This window comes from Hemicordylus capensis, chromosome 6, assembly GCF_027244095.1.
Source record: "Hemicordylus capensis ecotype Gifberg chromosome 6, rHemCap1.1.pri, whole genome shotgun sequence".
Lineage (NCBI taxonomy): Eukaryota > Metazoa > Chordata > Lepidosauria > Squamata > Cordylidae > Hemicordylus > Hemicordylus capensis.
The window spans coordinates 73,799,235-73,816,345 of record NC_069662.1 but is presented as its reverse complement, the minus strand read 5'-3'; the positions used below and the strand labels follow the sequence as shown (position 1 = coordinate 73,816,345).

The 17,111-nt window shown below is 44.4% G+C and overlaps 1 protein-coding gene across 8 annotated transcripts in view; it reads right to left on the bottom strand.

Annotated features, from left to right (window-relative positions):
* Positions 1 to 3,755: 3,755 nt before the first annotated feature.
* The window catches only part of COL15A1 (collagen type XV alpha 1 chain), a 301,360-nt gene continuing 288,004 nt past the window's right edge, over positions 3,756 to 17,111 (bottom strand). For all 8 annotated transcript variants that reach the window (XM_053259431.1, XM_053259434.1, XM_053259437.1 and 5 more), the window contains 6 exons: positions 16,478 to 16,606; positions 15,695 to 15,754; positions 14,515 to 14,574; positions 12,292 to 12,474; positions 6,512 to 6,627; positions 3,756 to 5,857 (listed from right to left, as the gene is read on the bottom strand). In XM_053259431.1, the coding sequence (XP_053115406.1) occupies positions 5,641 to 5,857; positions 6,512 to 6,627; positions 12,292 to 12,474; positions 14,515 to 14,574; positions 15,695 to 15,754; positions 16,478 to 16,606 (765 nt within the window). In that variant the 3' untranslated portion in view covers positions 3,756 to 5,640. The remainder of the gene's footprint in view (positions 5,858 to 6,511; positions 6,628 to 12,291; positions 12,475 to 14,514; positions 14,575 to 15,694; positions 15,755 to 16,477; positions 16,607 to 17,111) is intronic.

Here is a 17,111-nt window from a genome sequence, read left to right as displayed (position 1 = left end):
TGCATTTCTGGGCAGTGTACAACAAAACAATACAAATTAAACAAAATAAATAATAATTGAAACATCAAAATCATTTAAAACCCAACATTAAAAACTATTAAAACTATAAATCTAATTACAGGCCTGGGTGAACAAATGTGTCTTCAGTGCCTTTTTGAAAATTGCCAGAGATGAGAAGGCTCTTATTTCAACAGGCAGTGCATTCCAAAGCCTATGGGCAGCAACGGAGAAGGCCTGTTCCCCAAGTAGCTACCAGACGAACTGGTGGCATCCGTAGATGAACCTCTCCACATGATTTCAACGGGCAATTGGGCTCATGGCGAAGAAGACTTACTCTTAATTTAATACCCAGGGCCTAAGCTGTTTAGAGCTTTATAGGCAATAACCGTGATGGGCTCCGTGATGGAGCTAGTAATAGTGTGGCAGCCGATTCAGCAGCCCAGGGCACGACAACTACTCGTGTGAGGAGAGCAGGCTTGACCTGCCTGCCAAACCCCTCCCGGCTCTCCACACCAATCGTGTGTAGAGCCTCAGAATGTCACAGGGATATGGCTTACTACCTGTGTGCTCAACTCTGCCCATCTTGGCTAATAACATCTAGGCAAAGGGGAGTGACTGCCTCAGTGGATGTGGTGAATGCATCATTAGATTGATTGATTGATTAAGTGCTGTCAATTTCAACTTGGCCTTTAAGATCTCTCAGTAGTGGATTCATTGTTGTTGTAATTGAGTCCATCCACCTTGTTGCTGGTCGTCCTCTTCTTCTCTTTCCTTCAACGTTTCCCAGTATTATGGACTTCTTATGGGAGCTGGGTTTTCGCATAATGTGTCCAAAGTATGATAGTTTGAGCCTGGTCATTTGTGCCTTGAGTAAAAATTCTGGATTGATTTGTTCTATGATCTATTTTTTTGTTTTCCTGGCTGTCCATGGTATCCTCAAAAGTCTTCTCCAGCACCAAGATCAAAAGTGTCAATACTTGTTCTATCTTGCTTCTTCAAAGTCCAGCTTTTGAATCCATAGAGTGTCATGGGGAAAACCATTGTCTGAACAATTCTAATCTTTGTAGGTATAGACATGTCACGGCATCTAAATATTCTTTCCAAGGTCTTCATTGCAACCCTACCAAGTGCTAGTCTAGGGTGTATTTCTTGACTGCTGGATCCTTTACTGTTGATGGTCAATCCTAAAAGGCAGAAGCTATACACATGCCTAATTCCAATTGCCTTGAAGGAAATGGCACTCCATTCCTGAAGAAATGGGCTCAGATTATTTTCCAGCTACAATCCTGTAGTCAATCTCTCCTCCCTGAGCAAGGTTATCAAGCAGATGGTGACGGTAGAATTCCAGAGAGTTATATATAATGGATAGTTGGACTTGAGGCTACACCACAATAAAGGAAAAAGGAAAGGATGTGCCGTCAAGTCGGTGTCAGCTCCTGGCGACCACAGAGCCATGTGGTTTTCTTGGTAGAATACAGGAGGAGTTTACCATTGCCATCTCCTGTGCAGTATGAGATGATGCCTTTTGGCACCTTCCTATATCGCTGCTGCCCAATATAGGAGTTTCCCATATTCTGGGAAATACACCAGTGGGGATTCAAACCAACAGCCTCCTGCTCTCTAGGCAGGTTTCTTCCCTGCTGCGCCATTAGGTGGCTCTCCAACACAACAGGTAGAGCTTTTTTCACTTTGGTTTAGATCTCCAGATTTTGCAAAATACTGTGATTTATTATTATTATTATTATTATTATTATTATTTCAATTTATTTATTCGATTTAAACAGCAGGAGTCAACCTTCAAAGTGAAATAATGATGCATTGCAGAGCTGGAGGGGCCCTTGTAGGTAATTTAGTACAACCTGCTGCTCAAACCAGGTAAGAATCCCTGAAAGATGGTTGTCCAACTTCTGCTTCACAGCAACAGGGAAACCTGAAATGCAGCTACTGTAATCACTGCTTCAAAACAGTTTTGGGACTGCCTTTGAAGTCTAGAGCAGCCGGACCATTACAGAGGAGGTAGGCTGTGCATCATGTTAGACACTGTTCGTTGTTCGAACAAACCACCATCTGGAAAGGTTTAGGGTGTAATATGACTTAGGGTGTAATACGAATGCAAATCTTGATGCCATTTAAAATCAATACAATGAAAGTGTTTGTGTGTGTATATATTCATTCTGGTTTCCCCCGTCCAGTCTGGAAGTGTTTGGCAGCTAAATACTACTAAGCAGTAGTGCACTGGAGGGGCGGGGTATAAATATTTTAAACAGACAAATAATAAATAAGTCTTGTTAAGAGTAGTATGTGTAGTTTTCCTTACTTTTTAAAGTCACTTTGAAAGCTAGTTCATCTGAAAAGAAACTCATAAATGTAATAAATAAATATATGTGTTTAATGGCCAGTTGTGTCATTTTTTTCCATTAGCAGACCCTCAGGTTGGGGAGAGGTTTGGTTACTGCAGGCTGGAGCCCACTCCAGTGTGTGTGTGTGTGAGTGAAGAAAAAGTAGTTTTGCAGTTGGAAGTGACAGAGGGTGCTATGTGATAGCTGGAAGCACCTCAGGGATGCCGGCTGGCCTCCCTCCATCCCTCTGAATACTTTGTCTTTTCCCCATAGATCAGTGTGTGTGTGTGTGTGTGTGTGTGTGTGTGTGTGAGAAGGTGCTCTTGCACAACTGCACTACTTCAAAAGGATTTGATTTGTCTTCTTCCTTTTTCTTATTCCAAGTCTGAACCAAGGTGTTGAGGGGCTCACTGGCAGAACCAACCATAAAACCCTCCAAGCATCTTGGAATCTATTGGATCCAAATACCTCATCGGGTGGACCATTCTTATTGGTCCTTCAGCCCTGCAGAGGTGGGTTGTGGTTGTAAAACCTTAACCAGGTGGTGGTCTGTCCATGACAATGAGGAAATCACCGATGTCCCCACCCATGGAATACCACTCTGATCAGAACAGAAAACTAAACTGAGCATGTGATCAGCAATATGTGTCAGTCCTGAGACCACTTGGGATAGGGTCATAGTTGTCATGAACTCCTGAGTTGCTCCTGAAAAAGTTGCCCCAAAGCAAACATTGAAGTCCCCAACCATCATCAACCTGGGTGACTCCAATGCCAACTCTGCAACCAGGTCTGTCAGCTCAGGGATTCTGTTGGGCAGCAGGGTGAACACTACATCAACAGAAGTCGCAATCTGTCCCTGGTCCCCAGATTTAAGTACACACACTTGTTATAGGCTAATTCCATGACAGAGAACCTGGCAAGGGAGATCTTATTCTTATGGACCCACAGCCACTCTACCTCTCACCTGTTCCACAACAGAGTACCCTGGTGGGAGAAGCTGGTACCAGACTGGACCACTAGTGCCCACCAACCAGTTCTCTGCATAACATACTAGGTTGGTTCCATCATCCACAATCAAATTGTGGACGATTTCGGTTTTATTTTGAACCGACCTGGCATTACAAAAAAGCAAGGTGAGATTCTGTGGGTGGGTGGTACTTCTCCCCAAGGTCAAAGAGCTGGCAGGAGAGCTGGAAGGGGTTTCTGATCTTCCCCGTATAAATGTATTTGTGCTGTGTTGTTTACATTTTATTTTTGTGACAACTTATTTCTTTATATCTGCTTCTTACTTTTGCCAATAAATTCTGTTGCACTTACCCTGCTTAGACCTCCTTGAGAATCCAGAGCCTGTTAACACTGCCTTACCAATATGATTAAGAGGTTTATATAGGGAAACACAAACACTTGACCCAGACCCAGTGGGAAAGATGCTTTTATATTAAATAAAATGGAAAAATAGAACTTAATTTCACATTTTCATTTGATATAAAACAAAATTGGTTACAAATGATAAGGACTCTGGAAAGAAACATATTCTGAATAAAAATAGTTATTAAGGTACTGATTTGATGTCATGAATAATAGAAATCATTTAAGACTAGAGCTACTAGCTTATTTTTTAAAACTGTGATTATTGCTTACAGATAACTTTAAGTGGTGACTACTACAAGTGTACAGGTTGTTAAAAATACACTGTAAGACAATACAGAGGAGACAAATGTCTACAGCATGATAATAATACTGCTTTTGTGAGGAACATCACATCATTCACTGACAACTCCTAAGAATTACAAATTAGTTCCTACTGAGAATTACATTATATGAACAACAGTCCTGAAGAAATAAGTGCTCCACAGATACAACAAAGGGACGGGGAAGGAAAAGTAGTACATTTTATTTAATTAATATATATGATTCAATATCTATATGAAAACATCTGTCTGTCCACAATTCTTGTTGCAACAAGAAAACAGCTTTCGCTAAACTGGAATGGATACTTAAGCATAGTAGAAGTGCTTGCAAGTGTATTAGTCACAGATGGCTTTTGTAGGTACAAGACACTGCATTGGTTGGAATCAAAAAAAGTTTTTAAGAGTTCAGTTCAGTCAGTTTATTGCAGTCAATAGACCAGAAGTAGATGGAGTTCTCAGGTGTGCACAAGTAATTCAGCATGTGCATCTCAGGGGCTTCCCTATTTTTGCTCTTCAGTGTTCAGCTCTTCATGTTGCATTAGACACCACTCTTGAAGTTCCACCAAGTTTTGGGAATGGCTTTTTAGGTGGTGCAGAGGCGGCTACCATTGGAAGAGAGGGGAGCCTCAAAGCCCTACAGCATGTGTAGAAATGGCCCTCTGGGCCATTACAATTATTAAAATTTATGATCAACACTGTATGAGGATTTTATAGACCACAGTAGCACCAAAATATGCATCAGATTCTGTTTCCATATTGGTGAAATTCACCTTCTGTGTGCAAAGATTTTGGTGGTGAAATGGATTAAACTCAGGTCTATTACATTCATCACAGTTGCCTAAAGGAAGATTTTACATTCTGTAGAGTTCTAGTTTTCCAATCATGGGCTTTTTAATGTGTCAGGTTTGCAAACTATGCATCTTGTTCCATGTGCTCAAGAGAACTCTGGACTTGTGTTTCTTAAAAAGAAGTGTCCCAAGGCAACCTGCTTTTGCTACTGAGGAGGTGTTTCAAAATCAGTGCGACATATGGTTGTCTGCAGTCAAGGGAGGGTGGGCAATGGATGTCTCCAAAACAGCTCCTTGCACACCAGTCTAAGGTTTAGTGGAATAAAAAAATGAGGACAATGAGCTACTGAAGTTCAACTGACCTTATCTAGTAGAAAGGCTAATGGCAGTTCATGGGCAGCAGTAACAATAACATAACCCTTCTGCATGGGGACACATATTGTAGGCTCACTCAAAGAATGAACCCTGTGGTTATGATCCTCCTTGATTACACAGCATACTGATATCCCTGTCAGAACTTTGACCTCCAACCCCAAAGCAGTCTTATAATGGGGACAGGTTCCATATTAATAAGGCACTTCAATGTGGTATTTCAGTCCTGCTGACCTCCTATGCAGCCTCCATGTGGGGTGGAAATGATCCAGAAAGATGAATTTCACCATCTTGGAACATGATTCTGTACTGAGGTATGCTTTCTTTGGTTATCTTCTTTTTATGTGTGAAATTACAGTACAATATTTACATCACTTAAAAATTACAGTTCAGTGTCAACATTTTTTGTCATAAAATTTTAATTTACATGTGCGGAGCAAAAATGGGATTTTATTTCCTACCGATATCTAAGATATAACTGTTTTCAATACAAAGCACAATAAACCTGTTGCTACAGCTATATGCTTTTTGATCCAAAAGCTTTCCAGACTGGAGGGGTGAAGCTTGTCCCATGACGGCCAGATCTGCTGTCCTCCAGGCTTCACAGTAGTTGCTAATCAGTCGTATCCCATTTAGACTTGAACCATGCCAGATGATTTTTTGAGGCCTAAAGTCAGAGGAATGTTTTAATAATAATAATAATAATAATAATGTTTGTTAAAATAATAATTTCAGCGATACAGTTAATTTTTTTGTTCCATGACTGAGACAAACTAACAGTTATCAGTCAGTTGAGATACTAAATGGGAACACACAGTGACAGGCAGACCTGCTCTCCAGAATATTCTCTGGAGATATTCTGGAGAAAACAGATTATTTTGGTAATTTGCTAAACATTCTCCAAAATAACCCAAAGTTACTGGCTCTGGAATGGCACAGAACCCTGGTAAATGGCAGTGACTTAAACACTGCATGCCAGTGACCTGGGGGCCTGAAGCTGTATTTCTAGCACTCTACTGAAAGCCTTTCCTCTAGTTTTAATTTGGCCCCAAGAAGAGAAGTAGCTTGAGCTGATTCTGTAATTCTGAAAGTCCTTCTGGGTATTATCCCACCTCTGAAAAGGTCAGTACTGTCTCTTGCTACTAGATTAATTAGGTTCTCCAGGCGATTTCCTGGGGAATTCAAAGATCTCCATTGGCAGAATTGAGAGAATAATCTTAATCTTAATAATCTTAATGTACTAAGTAGTTAAAAATTTAAGCCAATATTTCATGTAGCTCATGTAATGCCTAAAAAATTACATGCATGAATGTGAACTTACCAAGCTGGATCTGTCATGACATTCCTACCATCAAAGGAATATATTGGAAACCGGAGGTCAAACTGTCCTCCATTGCCAGAAAATATTGACTCCCAGTTTTTGAATATCTCTTCTCCCTATTGCAAAGAAAAACAAACGAACAAACAACAAACAAACAAACCACCTTTTAGAAATGAAGTGAATCAGACATTCAGAATGATCTCTTACCCCATTAGTAAACTGCTTGATGGTGTGTCCAAAATTCTTGTCTCTTCAAAAAAATGTGCATAACCTTTATAACAATTGCACTTCACAGCTTCTATACTATCTTCTAAGGCAGCAATCTTTCATTATCTTTCAGCTAGCTGATACCTTGAGATTGGTCATTCAGATTTAGTTATCCATTCATCCTGTTTTTCTCCCAGTTCTTTCACATCTTGCCTGCTCTAGTCTTTCCTTCCACTTAGAGACTGCAAATAACTCTAGAGTTCCCAGATCATAACCTGGAGAACTTTCTTTCCTTCCATTTTGAGACTGCAAATAACTCTAGAGTTCCCAGATCATAACCTGGAGAACCTTCCTGTCTCTTTAACATTTCACAATTCTGAAGGAAGATGTAGACATGGTTTCTTTCACCACATTCCTTCCTTGGTAGAAAGGAATTCTTACCATTGCCCGCCCTTCCCTCCTGTTAGCCTGAGCAAATATGGCTCCTGTTTTATCTCAAAAAATTCTGGGCAAACTGAGGGGTGTGGAAAGATAGCAATGCTGAGTTTCAGTACATGATTGGAAGTCCTCCCTATGCAGTTCCTAGTACTACATGCCACGCTTTGAAGTGTCTACTGTATGCTTCCCAAGCAAGAACAGCTGCAAGAGATAGGTACATCAATGGTAAGTGTACAGGAACATAGGAAGCTGCCATATACTGAGTCAGACCTTGGTCCATCTAGCTCAGGGTTTCTTAACCTTGGGCCCCCAGATTTTGCTGGACTACAACTCCCAGAATCCCCAGACATGGCCTTTGTGGCTGGGGATTCTGAGAAATGTAGGTGTCATGGCCCAGACCTCTGAGTCAGAAGAGTCAGAGGAGAAGTGGGAGGACTTGGTTGGGAGAGCAGGCTCAGAAGCACAGCAGGAGGACCTGGCTGTGAGAGCTGAGGTGAGGCGGCAGCAGACAGGTGATTCTGAACAGCTGGCAGAGATGAGGGCTGAGGAGACCGATCAGGAGGAAGCTGGAATTTCACCTGTGTTAAGAAGACGTCTCAAGAAAAAGGCTCAGTGGGAGACACGCAGGCGCAAGATCTCACAGGAGAGGAAACAGAAATGCTGAGTCAGGAAATCCTGATTGGCTCCCGGTTATCTCAAACCCTATATCAAGCGGACGCTGTTCCTGAGGGTTCTGTCAGCAACGTTGCCTTCCGCAGACAGTGTTCCCCGTACTTAGGATTGTTCACCCTTTCTTATTTCAGCCTGTCCTTGTTCTGTTCCTTCCTTGCTTCTTTGTTTCAGGGTACCTAGTTTAGTTTCAAGGGACTTTATTTTGCTTATACTACTTTATCTTTGACAGTCATTCTTTGCTTTTGTCCGTGCAGCTAAACTGCTACTCTTACCTACTGAATTTCGATCTTGACTCACAGAAGTAGAACTGGAGGGATCGTAAATCCTGTCAGGTCAGTCGTGCCAACAGATTTACAACAGTAGTCTAACAACTTCTGGGGGCCCAAGGTTAAGAAACCGTGATCTAGCTCAGTATTGTCTACACAGACTGGCAGCAGCTTCCCCAAGGTTGCAGGCAGGAATCTCTCTCAGCCCTATCTTGGAAATGCCAGGGAGGGAACTTGGAATCTGGATGCTCTTCCCAGAGCAGCTCCATCCCCTGAGGGGAATACCTTACAGTGCTTTACACTTATAGTCTCCCATTCAGATGCAACCAGGGTGGACCCTGCTTAGCTAAGGGGACAAGTCATGCTTGCTACCAGAAGACCAGCTCTCCTATATGGGCATAAGGCTTCAAAGGATGTGTGGGAGTACCACTATAAACTTTTAAAGTTGAAGACTGTTTTTGGACCATCTTTTCAGATTTTTGACAAGAAAGGTAGAGAAGGCAGTGCTTAATGTTTAAAAATATATTAGTTTTTTTCCAAGGGTTTAAGGTTATATCAGAGCTCTGCCATGTAGCTTGGAAGGAAACTTTGTTCCTTAATTCTAGATCTTTAGGGATAGGCTGGAGTTGCTCAGTGGTGAAAGATTCTTTTTACATGCTCGGAGATATTTTAATCCATTACATAATGAGCGAAGTCACTGAGATTCATCTTTACGGTCTTGAAAATATGAGACGTGTGATACTTATCTCAAATACAAGGCGAGCATTATGACCTGCAAATTCTTCTCTGGCTCTGATTTTAACCAGAGAGAAGAATTTCCCTTGCACCAGCAATCCCTCAATCCCTTCCTTTCCCACTCAGTTTACTGGGCTGGGGCCAAGCTACAGCAAGTAGAAAGAGGGAACAGAAGGAGGGCTCTTTTCCACTCTTCTCTTTGGTACCAGATGTGCTCCTGCAGTGTTCCAGGCCTTATGCACCCTTGGGAAATGTAGCCTTGTAGATCTTGTAGGAAATGTCCAGAGCCTTTTAAGTAAATTACATTTCCCCGGAGTTACTTGCAGCCTGACACGCTGTGCTGCAGCATGTCAGGTACTAGAGATTGAGGGACAATCCCTGTTTGCCATGATCACCAGAGTGCTGCTCTGCCAGGGAAGGGAGTGACCTGCCTCCATTTTGTGTCCCAGCTTGCTGCTACTGCAGCACCACTCTACCAGCCCAGAAAGTGAAGTGGAGGGAAGCTGGAAGAATTGGATTGACAATAGCTTGGATTAGCTCAGAAATAAACCAGTATTTCCAGTTTTTAAGAGAAGTCACTCAGCTTATTTTCCAGCAAATCTGATCTGAGGCAGGGAAAACACAACCACTGCTAATAACAACTTACTAGGACCTTGCACATGACCATTTGGAGTTAGTTAGTAGGGTAGCCAAGTTCTTATCTGATGAGGAACAGCCAAGCAAACGTACAGTTAGGGTTAGCAAACCCACCGAGCAGACAAGCAGCATCTGCACAGTGGCCATGCCTGGAATTAGGGGCAGCAAGCCCTGCCCTGCTGTGGAAGGTCCTCTGGACAAACCTCTGCTATCCCAGCATGGAATACTGGGATAAACTGGAAAAGCCTCGTAGCATCAGCAGCCTCCCCATGATTGGACAAGAAGGGTCATGTGAGCCATGGCACCACGTCAAGTATCCTCATGCAGAAGCATCACGCTTTGGGATGCTGCGGCCCCACCACACAGAATGCTGATTGGTTCTGCCCATGGAGACAGTCTAACTCTTTCCATGCATCCCTAGTGGCCAGAAAGGTCACATTCACCATGAACTCTGAACCACCCCTGTTCACTGTCATGCTCTGGGCACCTCTGGCGTGGCTCATTGGCTACCATAGACCAATCCTGGTGCTAGCTGTGTGTGTGTGGTGGTGGTGGGTGTTGGCCCCTGCTGAGCACTGGATGCTTGGGGGCAGGCTGGGATGCAGACTTGCATGCCCGTTTCTGCTTCTCCTGTGATGACCGTGCGTGTGCCCAAGTGTGACCTTGTGCCTGTCATACAGAAATCCCACCAGGTGGTCATATGCAGCCATGGTTCTGGGCTCAACCCCCTACCAACAACAACAACCAACAACAAATATTTATATACCACTTTTCAACAAAGGTTTCCAAAGCAATTTACATGGAGAAATAATAAATAAGATGGCTCCCTGTCCCCAAAGGGCTCACAATCTAAAAAGAAACATTAGCTAGACATCAGCAACAGTCACTGGAGGTACTGTGCTGGAGGTGAATAGGGCCAGTTATTCTCCCCCTGCTAAATAAATAGAATCACCACATTAAAAAGCTGCCTCTTTGCCCAGTTAGCAGGGGTTGACTGCTAGAGTCTGTTATACGCCTCGACCAGTGTTCCCTCTAACAGAGATTCCCAGATGTTGTTGACTACAGCTCCCAGAATCCCCAGCTGCAATGGCTTTTGCTTGGGGATTCTGGGAGTTGTAGTCAACAACATCTGGGAATCCCTGTTAGAGGGAACACTGGCCTCGACCTCCTTGAACTTTCTCTTGAGGAAATGCAGCCTCTCACAGCACTGCATAGTGGTACAATCATGCCCCCTCTGTGTCATCTCCTGCGGGATCCCGTTGAACACCTCGTATATTCAGTACTTCCCATGGAGTTCAGTTTGGACACTGTCCACACTCAGGAGGTTTACCAGAGCCTCTGCCTCTTAATCTGTCCATGATTTTGCTCTGGTCCTTTTGGTGGTGGTGACTGTAGGGCCCATGGTGTCACTGGGACTTTAGCGAGTCTGCCATTCCGCCACCCTCTTCATGCCACTGGCCCTGGGTACTTGGCCTGGGATGCTCCTGCAGCCACCTTGTGGAGAATGGGGTGGGTTGACAATAGGGTGGGCTGACAGGCTCTGTGTGTTTGCCTGTGGGTCAGTCTGCCTCTTGGAATGAGCGTCTGGAATTTAAGAAGTTCTGCCTGTTTTCCACAGATGTGCTATCATACTTGTGCACTCCAGAGGGCAGGAATGGATGATAAGGGGCATACCCCACAGGCTTCCCAGGATCCTGCGGGGGCTGCGGTTCTATGTACCTGGCAGTATCAACATGGGCATGGAACTGCTGCTGGGGGTTAGTGGGTGTGCTGTTCCACTGGTCATCCACTGTTCATGCACCATCCCTCCTGCACCCTTGTGTGGGCAACAGGAGGTCCTGGGGTGGGTGGGGTCAGGCAAGGCAGCTCTGCCCATTGTGCAGCACTGCCCCTGTGTGGGCAACAAATGGGTTCATGGGGGGGATGGGCAAGACTGCTCTGCCCATTGGGTGACCCTGCCCCTATGTGGGTGATGCTTGTTGCAGTTGCTGCAAGCTGCCTATGTGCTCCCCTGGGGTTCTTGTGGCATGCCATGTGCCCTGATGAGGCTCACCATGCTCCCGTGGATATTCTCTCTGCCCGCACACACTACAGGCTTGCACCTGACAGCTCCTGGGAGCTCCCCTTGATAAGCACTGGTGACTTGTGGGGCATCTATGTGGGGCACCCTTTAAGCGGCTAAGGAGTGGATAATGAGGGCTGTGTGGGTGGACACAGCCAGCACCAGTGACATCAGTTGTTGCTCCCGGCCAGGGATGCTCCCATCTTGGAAGCATTAAGATTCCTCTACGGGACAGAGCAACCCTTCCTGGGCATCTGCTCTGGCCAGGGGATTCTGTGGTTCCTGGGTGGAAGAAGGGAGAAGGACACCGTCCAAACAGTGGATTTGGAAATAGGAGGTCACACAAGCAGTAAGTCTGGGCTTAAGTCATTCTCTGCCTCTCTAACCTGGATTAAGAGGAAGAGTTCTAGGCTTACCTGGTTTTGGACAGCCTGGGGTTGGGGGATTTGCTCTGGTTCACACGTGCGTGCAAACCTGGATTTGCTGCCTCTAACCCAGGTTTGGGTGATTGTGTGAAAAGGCTTAATATCTGTTTCTTTAATGAAGGGGCATGGCCACAAATGGAAGAGTGATGCAAAATGGGCATGGTTAATGAAGAAGGGTTGGAGCCACAAAACGAGGACTAAAAGTACCTGCAAGAGATTTTTTTTAAAAAAACTTATAGGGCACATTACAATTAAAAAGAAACATCATTTTTCCAGTGTATGGCACACACTGACTATAAGAGCAGAGTTTCAGAAAGCAAAGTAAACAATGTGTTTTACCTTAAGATTAACTATGGGCAGACTTCTGTCTGTTTTTCGGACAATGGTTAATAGATCTTGCAAATGTGAAGATAAGAAAGCTCTGTACGTTGAGACTAAGCCAGCAGCCCGGGCTTGTTGAAAGCACTGGTAGTCAGCCCGCATATCACCAGAAAACGGGGTGTTCAAAGCCACCAGATGAAGCTGCAGAGTAAAAGATGCAAAAATCTATATTGTCATATGCTGAGGATCTTGAGGGATGAAGAACGATTAGCTAAGCTACATTAATATTACTGAAAGGTGGAGGGGATAGATTGGTCTGGCTGATCATATTCTAAAGGGACAGACAAAAGGGTCTTGGGAGAGCCTCTGGGTTTCTTAAGAATCATGTCCATTCTGTGGGACATTTTCCCCACAGGAAATAATGGGAGAAGCATCCTAGAGTGATGACACAAGAGCCAAAGAGGCCCTGGGCATTTGCAAGCAGTGCTGTCAGGGTTGCAGAAGGATGAAAGGAGTGTGCAACGCATGTCCTGCTCTTCCATCAGCAGGACACTGTGTGTGTGTGTGTGTGTGTGTGTGTGTGTGTGTGTGTGTGTGTGTGTAAGAGAGCACACTGTTTTCAAGAGTAACCATGTGTTATGCATTAACTGTTAACTAGCTGAACCCGCACAGAGCATCTGTGCGGTAGTTCACTTCCTTTTGGGGGTTAGTTGGGAGAATTTGTTTGGCTGGTCCTCCCACAGCTCTCTCACTCGCTCTGTCCCCCCCCCCACAACAGCTCTCTCGCTCGTTCTGGCCCCCCCACCGCCTCTCTCGCTCGTGCTGTCTCTCCCCCCTGCACCTCTCTCGCATGCCTCTCTCGCTCGTGCTGTCTCTCCCCCCCAGCGCCTCTCTTGCTTGCGCTCTCTCTCCCCCGGCGCCTCTCTCGCTCGCGCGCTCTCCCCCCCCGGCGCCTCTCTCGCTCGCGCGCTCTCTCCCCCCGGCGCCTCTGTCGCTCGCGCTCTCTCTCCCCCTCCCCGCGCGCCTCTCTCGCTCGCTCTGTCTCTCCCCTCCCCGCGCGCCTCTCTCGCTCGCTCTGTCTCTCCCCTCCCCGCGCGCCTCTCTCGCTCGCTCTGTCTCTCCCCTCCCCGCGTGCCTCTCTCGCTCGCTCTGTTTCTCCCCCCCGCGTGCCTCTCTCGCTCGCTCTGTTTCTCCCCCCCACCTGCCTCTCTAGCTCGCTAGAGTCTGCGGCCACCACAGGTCACCAGGCCAGGCCAGCCAGCGTGGGCCGGCCAATTCTCCTCCTCCTCCTTGGTGTGCCAGCCAATCAGGCGCCTCCGCAGCCCAGCCAATCAGCTGGACTGCCTGGACGCATTTTCCCCAGGCACACCTAGGAGAAATATATATATATAGATGGCTTATTGCTTACATTTAAAATGGAACCTATTAGTAATGATGTCTGACTGTATGTACATATTTAAAATTATCTCAACTTTAAGAATCTTAGTACTTGCAAAAGGATTCAGAGTTTCAGGCAATGGTAAGAAAAATGCCACATACATACTTATAATATAGAAATAATGTGCACCTATACACCTGGATTCTTGGCTACACAATCTATACAATTAAGTGAATTATCAGCAGTCATGCCTGCACTATCCATTTCTTTCCCCCCTTTCTCTTTTATTTAAGGAGATAAGACAAACAAATTGTCTTTTCTCCTGTTGTTGGGTTTTTGTTTGTTTTGCATATATGGAAAGGGTAGTAGAACTATTACTCTGAACTAGGCATCCCAGCACCTTGGGTAGACCTGTTACCTGGAAGGGCTCCAGCCTGTTGCTTGACCCCACAGGTTGAAACCTCTCTCAGCCACGCAAAATACTTTTCCCGAGCAAGCTGATCAACCTCTATGGAGCCCTGCAGCAGATTAGCTGAGAAGGGCTCCAATACAAGCAGCTGGCTTGCAGATCTACTAATGAGCCAATCATCCTATGGTGACAACTACTGAAGAAACGATTGACAGGGAGCCTTTCTTGGACTGCAGATCCAGACTTCTCACAATATCTGTTTAGACATGAAGGGAAGTTTCACTTTCCTGAAACCAAACTGGAAAGCGAAACTCTGACTGAGGACTTTGCCATGATTCGGCATGACATGCACCAGCTTTTCCTGAAATGTGCCCTGGGAACAGAGTGTGTATAATACCCCTTTATATTCGCTAGAGAAGATCTGCCATGTCACACACACACCCCTCCTACTTACACTTGGCCTTCCACTGCCAGTACTTGAAGCTGGAATTGGTGCTGGAAGGGGCTGAAATCCCTATTAGTTTAATACACAACCAATAAAATAAAATACAAGGTTAAAATAAAGCATTTGAAGCCAAGAGAGAGAAAAAAGTTAAGACAGTTGTAAGATTTTAAGAGCACTCAAAGCATGTTTTTGACTCATGAACTGAGCCTGGCCTTGCAAGTTGCATGACAGATGTCAGTGAATTGAACCTCAGTTGGGCGTATTTCATACAGCAGGCTTTACTATGAGTTTGAAGTTGCCTTAAAAAATGACGCAAAAAGTGGACTTTTTTTTTGAAAAGCTGGCTATAAATCAGGCCACACTTGTAATGCACAATGAAAAACCCAAACCATGTGTGAAGTGCTCCCTAATAGCTCAAAGGGACTTCAGGGTAAATCTGGCTGATATGTGGACGCACCCCCTCCATTCCGGAGGAGATACAAGCTAAAAGCCCTGTGTGAAAAACGCCATGCCTGTCTTGCCCCTCCCCTTGTGCATCAGGCAAGTTGTGAGCTTTTTTTGTTTTTTACTGAAAGTGGCATCCTTCTACTTACACATTAAAAAAAAAGACTGTTAAAAAATAAATTCAAACTACTCTAAGGATTGGGGAAGAGACATATGAATGATATTATGGGTGCTAGACAGTAGGAGCCCTTCACAACTCATTCCCCCCCATCCAAGCTGAACCACTTCTGCAGAATCCATTTCCCCCAGAGATGGTTCTGCTCCCCTGGAAAAAATGTGCCTACGAAGTATTGCTAACAAACTGCTTTACTTTCTCATCTGCAGCCTGAGACTTCCATCCTGTAGCTAGCAACAACTGTCTTACTGAAATAAGAATCAAATCACATATAGCAAGCACTGCTGCAAATTATGCGTGAATGCAAGGATGAATGTATGCACCATTTGCCCAGTCTCCACAATCTTTACCTCTCCAAAACAGGTAGAAAGTAAGTAAAGACTGGGCATATGATGCACTCTTTCCTACATTTGGCAGGGTCGTATATCACTTCATATGTGCAATAAGAGGCGATAATGCTCCCAAGGTCCAGATAATGCTCCCAAGGTCCAGAACTGACTGCAGGCAATCACTGAGCCCCTCAGCATCTGAAACAGCCACTGCTCAATCAAAAAACATCTTAACACTTACTGGACTTGAAATTGCTGGAGGTGGGGGGCTGTCAGCAGGAATTGGAATCAGTTCACCAAGCTGAATAAAATGTGATGGAAACAAGCAATGCAGGATTGTATCAAAGAAATATTGATTCAAATAATGTTAGCCATAACAATATATTTATCAAACACCATCCATGAGGACTTTTTGAAGAATGAGAGGACAAGTCCTTGCTCAGGGTTTACAATGTAGATATTGACACAAAGAAAAAGAAGAAGAGAAATGAAGACAGGCATAAATGGGGGTGGGGGGTGGATAAAGGAAATACAGTATTATTTTGGTTACATGTATTTAAGTTTAGGCCATTTCCATACAGCAATAAAGTATAGGATTTTCAAACTTTTGCACAAATTCCAAACATGATCTTATACACATATTGCTGCAGGCTTCTGCACTATTTCCTGGTATGTTCTCACTCTTTGTACACACACCATGCAGGGACCTTGCACAATTTTCACAGCACCACCAGACTGCTCATTCCTGCATTCCAAGGAAAAGTCCCTGTTCAGTGCGTATTTAGAGGGGAAGATTGCATTACAAAGTAGTGGGGGGAACCTGCAGCAGTGTGTGTACAAGGAGTAAGAACACACTTGGAACTTCCATGAAAGCTTTGAATATCCCACACTTTATTGCTATGTAGAAGTAGCCTTAGTTACCGTAAAATGATATCTCAGCAGCAACTAATCTCCAGAAAACAATGCAGGTAATGTACTGATTGAATGGAAAGTAAGCTATCATTAAATAGTAATAAACTATTACCTGTAATTTTTTCCATCCATCTTGAACACGGATGAAAATCTCACTAGTTTCACTAAGATAGATCAATGTGCCTTCTGACACTAAATGAACCTTTTGCAGCATACTGTCAACATTTCTAAGTGTTGTGACCTGCCAAGAAAAAAAATACAAGAGAATAAAATAGAGTGATCAAAGAGTGGCCTTCAAGAATGTAGTATTTATCTGAGCAAGAAGTTACAAGGCATTCTGGTAAAAAAAAAAATTATTTTTACAAGAACACAACCTAAGTAAACCGCCCTGAGCCATTTTTGGAATGGCGGTATAGAAATCAAATAAATAAATAAGTGTTATGAATACTTGGTGACAGAGGTACAGGAAGGGCCATAGCCCAGTGGTAGAACATATGCTTTGCATGCATAAGGCTGCAGGTACAACCTCCAGTTCAAGGACCTCAGGGAGTGTGATGAAATGAGGTTGGAGAGTAAAATGTGTAGAGTTGTCTGGGTATGAGCAGGTTAAATCCCCTACTGTGTGGCTGGCAGAGACAAGTCCTGCAGTTGAGTTTGGGAAACCCCCTTCTGGACAAAAGCATTTAGAATCCTTGGGATCTTTGGAGAGTGACAGCTGGGCAGGGAGAAGGTGTCTGTCACAGAAT